At 43.6% G+C, this 7,500-nt stretch overlaps 1 protein-coding gene across 2 annotated transcripts in view; it reads right to left on the bottom strand.

Annotated features, from left to right (window-relative positions):
• LOC310800480 (uncharacterized protein) overlaps positions 1-7,500 on the bottom strand; it is a 31,595-nt gene that overhangs the window by 15,349 nt on the left and 8,746 nt on the right. For both annotated transcript variants that reach the window (XM_083663080.1, XM_083663081.1), the window contains 2 exons: positions 3,299-3,428; positions 2,783-2,949 (listed from right to left, as the gene is read on the bottom strand). In XM_083663080.1, coding sequence (XP_083519206.1) covers positions 2,783-2,949; positions 3,299-3,428 — 297 coding nt within the window. The remainder of the gene's footprint in view (positions 1-2,782; positions 2,950-3,298; positions 3,429-7,500) is intronic.

Here is a 7,500-nt window from a genome sequence, read left to right as displayed (position 1 = left end):
GGAGCAGCTAGTGGCCAGTCTTAGTGACAAGCGGTAAGTGATGGCCTTTCCCCACACCTCACTCTGAGTCAGCCTATATGACCAAACCATACACACTGAGGTTACCCCCTGGGCCCCGACCCCAACAGCTGCCCCTGGAGGACAGCCTGAACAGCTGAGCATGCCCAGTGGGAGGGGCCCAGCAGTGATGTCACCATGCGGTCTAGGACACCCAGTCTTCGGAAGCTTCCCTCAGCGTACATGCAGTTGTCTGAGGAATGCCTCCACCTCTGCCAGACAGACAAATGAGCTGACCGCGCCATGTCTTTTGGTAATACACACACACACACACACACACAAACACGCACACACGCACGCACGCACACACACACACACACACACACACACACACACACACACAGATCACTATAACGGCCCCATGCCCAAGGCCAGTCAGTGCTAGTGTCCCTGAAGGCCTAGCCCATCATTTTTAAGACATGAAGTAATGTTCCATTTAGCAGCTATGATGAGGACCTAAGCATGTCAATGATCACATATAGACAGAATGTCTCAGCAGGTTATGATGAAGAGTTGATGTCTCCAGTGCAAAGTGACACAGGCCAGACAGAGACAGGTTATGATGAAGAGTTGATGTCTCCAGTGCAAAGTGACACAGGCCAGACAGAGACAGGTTATGATGAAGAGTTGATGTCTCCAGTGCAAAGTGACACAGCCCAGACAGAGACAGGTTATGATGAAGAGTTGATGTCTCCAGTGCAAAGTGACACAGGTGAGACAGAGACAGGTTATGATGAAGAGTTGATGTCTCCAGTGCAAAGTGACACAGCCCAGACAGAGACAGGTTATGATGAAGAGTTGATGTCTCCAGTGCAAAGTGACACAGCCCAGACAGAGACAGGTTATGATGAAGAGTTGATGTCTCCAGTGCAAAGTGACACAGGCCAGACAGAGACAGGTTATGATGAAGAGGTGATGTCTCCAGTGCAAAGTGACACAGGCCAGACAGAGACAGGTTATGATGAAGAGGTGATGTCTCCAGTGCAAAGTGACACAGGCCAGACAGAGACAGGTTATGATGAAGAGTTGATGTCTCCAGTGCAAAGTGACACAGGCCAGACAGAGACAGGTTATGATGAAGAGGTGATGTCTCCAGTGCAAAGTGACACAGGCCAGACAGAGACAGGTTATGATGAAGAGGTGATGTCTCCAGTGCAAAGTGACACAGGCCAGACAGAGACAGGTTATGATGAAGAGTTGATGTCTCCAGTGCAAAGTGACACAGGCCAGACAGAGACAGGTTATGATGAAGAGGTGATGTCTCCAGTGCAAAGTGACACAGGCCAGACAGAGACAGGTTATGATGAAGAGGTGATGTCTCCAGTGCAAAGTGACACAGGCCAGACAGAGACAGGTTATGATGAAGAGTTGATGTCTCCAGTGCAAAGTGACACAGCCCAGACAGAGACAGGTTATGATGAAGAGGTGATGTCTCCAGTGCAAAGTGACACAGGCCAGACAGAGACAGGTTATGATGAAGAGCTGATGTCTCCAGTGCAAAGTGACACAGGCCAGACAGAGACAGGTTATGATGAAGAGCTGATGTCTCCAGTGCAAAGTGACACAGGCCAGACAGAGACAGGTTATGATGAAGAGGTGATGTCTCCAGTGCAAAGTGACACAGCCCAGACAGAGACAGGTTATGATGAAGAGCTGATGTCTCCAGTGCAAAGCGACACAGGCCAGAGACAGAGACAGGTTATGATGAAGAGCTGATGTCTCCAGTGCAAAGTGACACAGACCAGATAGAGACAGGTTATGATGAAGAGCTGATGTCTCCAGTGCAAAGTGACACAGGCCAGATAGAGACAGGTTATGATGAAGAGCTGATGTCTCCAGTGCAAAGTGACACAGCCCAGACAGGCAGAAGACAGGGAGGCTGTGTGTTGGACGTGTGGAAATGCAAACAATCATAATGCTAATGGAAAGAGGAAAAGTCTATTTGGTTTGATTGTTTTGTAATAGCTAATAGTTGAGGTTAAGATGTTGATATGATCCAATTAAAGTGCTGGAATCCATAACAGTGACATGTTATAATGTAAATGGAGTGGAAATGGAACAGAGTGGTCAGATGTGGTGATGGGGTAGATGTTAAAGTTTCAGTCTGACTTGTGATGTCTTTGTTTTGTTCTGATGATTGACACTTCACGTGAAGTGGTTAGATGTTTTGCATTTGATTTGGCACGATTAGATGCGTGGGTTTTGGCAAAACGGTAGGTGGCTCAGTGGTTAGCGGCACTGTTGTCTCCCAGCAAGAAGGTCGTGGGTTCGAATCTCCGTCCCTTTCAGTGTGGAGTTTGCATGTTCTCCCCGTGTTTGCGTGGGTTTCCTCCCTCACTCTAAAGATATGCTGTGTTTGTTCAGTGTGGAGTTTGCATGTTCTCCCCCGTGTTTGCGTGGGTTTCCTCCTCCCTCTAAAGATATGCTGTGTTTGTGTACTATCACAATGTAATCTAGTAAAATGTAGTATGTATATGATGTATGTATGTAACATAGGTTGTGTGTGTAGATATGATGTAGTATGACTGTGATGATGCTATGTAAACCCCTTTGAGACATGATGCTTGTGTGATAAGGGGCTGTAAACTGTATGATCTGGAATTGGCTTAGATGTTGCTTTCGGGTCAGATGGGACTTTTTGTAAATAATAGATTCAAGATTGTAATGAAGCATTAAAGATTCAAGGATTTGGAATATGAGAATATGGTCTCGGGGTCAGCCTGACCTTGCAGCTCGTGGAAGCTCTCCTGGTGTTTGTTGGAGGTGTCCCGGGCCTCGTCCAGCTCCAGCAGCAGCTGCAGCACCTGGGACCTGAGCTCCTCTAGCTCCTGCTCCTCGGTCAGCTCCTCGTGCTCCTCCTTCTTCCCCTCGCCCTCCTCCTCCTTCAGCTTCCTAGTTTCGTTTTAATTTTTCGTTTAGTTTATTCATTGGCACATGGTCAAATAAAAAAGAAACCAAAGGAAATAAGTGGATAAAAAAAAAGGTTGTGCAGGTAGAGACAGGAAACCGGGATGGGTTTATTCTAGGTCTCTTACCGAAGATATTTGATCAGAATCAGAATCAGAATCATGAATAGATAGTGATAGAAATATAACACTATATATTACTAGCCTACTATAAATTATACGCTACTATTATATTCTTACATTATATACTATTACTAAATACACTATATACAGTATAATATAATATAAAACTCAAAAGATACATTAGAAAATATATATTATGTCACTAGAATTACCTCTCCTCGCCCTCCTCCCCAGCGCTGTCCTGCTCCATCTCCTTGTTCTCCTGCAGGAGTCCTCTCTCCTTGGCCGTGAGCTGGTTGTCCATGGTGGGGCTGCTCTCTGCTTTCAGATCGCACGGGTCATCTGCCGGAGAGACGACCAGCGGTTTGAGTGAAGGGATGAGCGTCAGAGAAAGAGAGAGAGGCAGACAGCCACAACTACAGGTGACACAGACCTCTGGCATGCTTACATACAAGATAGTATCTTGGCATCAACAGCACCACCTTGTGATCCAAGTGGCAATTGAGTCCATTGCATGCCGGTCTGCATCATACTCTTAATTTATTTAACACACTCATTTGACAAAACAACTGGCAACCACCTCTTGCTATTAGAGCTGACACTTTGACAGGAAGGACACACCAATCACTTGAGGAAGAAACCATCTGATTCTGCCTAAACGTGTCAAACTGTCCAGTGGGCCAAACGCTCAGACTTGTAATGTACGGTAGATGTTAAATGAGACAAGTCAATATTATTGATTACAATACTGATCACTGATCACGCTTTTTGAAGACACAGATCTTCTCTTAAGTCCTCCCCCCCCCCCCCCCGCCTATCCCTGTGTGTCATGTTTGTCCATTGTCTGTTGCACTATTGTCACCGCCTTAGTGTTAGTGTATAATTTAAAGCGTCTTTGAGTCATTGAAATGCATCCCATATAAGTCCCATGTATTATGATTATTATTATTATTATGATTATTATGATTATTATTACAGATCATCTTTTCCATTCTCTCTGTACAATGAATTACACCTTGGATTTATTTTCTTTCGCCAGTAGGTGGCGTGAGTTAGCTTGCACAATGTGGAGAGAGGGAAGGAGGAGGTGGGTCAGCATGCTGAAGCAGTCACTATGACTCACCACTCAGCAATGCACCTCAAAGCAGCAAAACAACACCAGCTACCATTCATACTGAGCGAGATGGAGACAAAAACACTTGTATCGTTTCATGCTCGCATTACAACAGCTGTTGCTAACAGTGCAGTGACATAAGAGTATTTTATGGGATGTTCTCAGGAACAGGTATCACTTGTGCCTGAGTCCGTCCGTCCGGGTCTCATCCTCCCCCAATTCTGCTCTCATCACCCCACACACACATTGTCTTGCTATCATATCATTCTAGTAGAACGATTCTCAATAACAATAAACATGCCCTCCAGGGTCAAGCCCATCTCAGAAACAAATTGATGTGTGGTAGCAGACGTTCATGTTCCGAGCGCTCGCCGTGTCCCTCAGTATTGCTATTTGCACTTCGGAAGGAGTGAGAGGATGAGGGTGCAGGAATAGAGAGATGTGATGAGAAAAAAACTGTGCCGCAAGGGACAGACTGAAACATTAACTAAAGATCTGATAGACTCTATTAGATCTTTAGTTACTAGATAGATACAGTAGATAGATAGATAGATACATAGATAGATAGATAGATAGATAGATAGATAGATACATAGATAGATAGATAGATAGATAGATAGATAGATAGATAGATAGATAGATAGATAGATAGATCGATCGATCGATCGATAGATACAGTACATAGATAGATAGATAGATAGATAGATAGATAGATAGATAGATAGAGAGATAGATAGATAGATAGATAGATAGATAGATAGATAGATAGATAGAGAGATAGATAGATATATAGATGGATAGATAGATAGATAGATAGATGGATGGATAGATAGATAGTTAGATAGATAGATAGATAGATAGATCGATCGATCGATCGATAGATAGATACAGTACATAGATAGATAGATAGATAGATAGATAGAGAGATAGATAGATAGATAGATAGATAGATAGATCGATCGTTAGATAGATACAGTACATAGATAGATAGAGAGATAGAGAGATAGAGAGATAGATAGATAGATAGATAGAGAGATAGATAGATAGATAGATAGATAGATAGATAGATAGATAGATAGATAGATAGATAGATAGATAGATAGATAGATAGATAGATAGATAACACTGGTGAGCATCACTCTATCTCTTGGCCCAGTGGACTCAGTCAGGGATCGTAGGGGGCGCTACAGTAATGATGTCTCCCTCGTGTTGTTCCCCATGCGAGACGTACAGTAACCTTTCCCGTCACAGCAAAGGGCGGCACGAGTGACACATTCTCACGATGACATCATCAGCAGAGGGCTGCGGCCTTACTTCCTGTCTCCTAACGATGTTAATTGAAACAATGTTGCCGCTGAGAGAGAGGCACATGAGAGGTTTCCTGAGCACTGAGAGGCACATGAGAGGTTTCCTGAGCACTGGGCCAGGGTCTCATTAAACTTTGATGCTGCTGTAATGAGCTCGTCATAAAGAACCAGAGCTGGAGACGTGTGGCAGGGAGAGAGAGCTGCTTGTAGCCCTGGGCAGCCCTGGGCCATCAGGGGGGAAAAGACTGAATATCACTCACCACCACCATCTCTGTATGGATGTGATGTCTAACTCAGGCTGCTTTGGCTCAAGTGATTTTTGTTTCAAATAGGGATGCACCACCGTTATGAAAATGTTGGCCGATACAGATAACCCATATTAACATTGCTGTTATGGCCGATAGTCGATATTTACTGATGTCGATATTATCGGTATAAAAACGAGTTTCTATGAGAATCCAATTTTGTACATACTGAAAAACACATTTAAACTCTGTCAATTTGAACAAGTAATTTCTTTCTTTATTTCCAATACCGTTGGAAAAGCCCTGTAAGTTCTATTTGCCTCATTTCATAATCCATAAGCTATAATTGCATACACATAGTTGTTGGTATTTATAATTGCATACACATAGTTGTTGGTATTTATAATTGCGTACCCATAGGTCAATGCTGCATAACCCACAGACAGGAACACTGGCAGACACGATCACCCTCTGCCTAACAGGGTCATGTCACACATGGCTGACTCCTGCACTTTCCTCCCCCTCTCTCTGACCTTGCTCGGCTCCAGCTCCTCTCTCCTCTGCTCCTATAGCCAGAACATGATGATGTCTTTCTCTGCCTATAAATCTTTGAGTAACTGTTAAATCTTGACTGTATTGGTGTATACCTGTCACTCACAATGCAGTCTCTTTGCTTCTGTTTGCACAGATATATACGTCAGGCTGAAATACATTTTTATAAGTCACTTAATTCCTGACTCCTGGCTTCAATTATTATTTTGATCTCAAATGGGTTTTATCTCAAAGCTGCACACCTTCACACTCTCGGCAATAGAGGTGTTGGTTATGCGGGAGAAGAATGTTATTGATACAAGTTCCATTCTACAACAAGCCCATAAACCATCATAGATTCACTGCATTGTTTCCTCTCAATATGAACGTTTTGGGCTGATACCGATAACAAATATTAACATTGCTGTAATTTTGCTCATCAGCCGATACCGATATGATTGCCGATGTATCGTGCATCCCTAGAAACAAACCGCAGTTGCAAGTATGAAGTATCTGTGTAGCCATCTCAAAGGTCCTATGAGGAATTGTATAGAAAATCCTTCCGTTTTAACGCAGGATAGGTGTCGGGTAAACCTTACAGAAAAACCACATGAACTTCACATGTGCAAAATCACATGTGATCGCATGTGATCAGATGTGATTTTTGCACCTGTGCAATTTCACGTGTTCACATGTGTTCACATGTTATATTTCACACACAAAACATGTGGAACACATGTGAAACATGTGCTTTGCCCATGGGAAGCGTGTGGTTTTGGAACGTTTTCACATGTGAAATGAGTGAAACCCATGTACAGTAAATTCCCATGTGATTACATGTGAAACCCATGTGATTACGCGTTAAACCCATGTAAATGTTGTTTTTCCACACGTGGAAAACATGTTGCTATACACCATGTGGCAAAACATGTTATCATATGTTATAACATGTGATAACATGTTTTCCACATGTTCCAACATGTTCCAGAACCACACGCTTCCCATGGGTTTCACATGTGTCCCACATGCTTTCACATGTGAAATATTGAACATGTGTCCACACCTTTTGAACATCCAGACAGATGCTGTGTCTGTCCAAGCGAATTCACCCCCCGCTCGTCACGGTACCACTCCACATAACACTGCCTGCCCACGAACTATATATAGCCCACTTCCATTGCGACCCTTCCTCTATGCTCCCAGCGTTCACATCAGTC

This window comes from Poromitra crassiceps (genome assembly GCF_964638095.1).
Source record: "Poromitra crassiceps genome assembly, chromosome: 30".
NCBI lineage: Eukaryota > Metazoa > Chordata > Actinopteri > Beryciformes > Melamphaidae > Poromitra > Poromitra crassiceps.
This window is presented reverse-complemented; position numbering and strand designations above follow the sequence as displayed.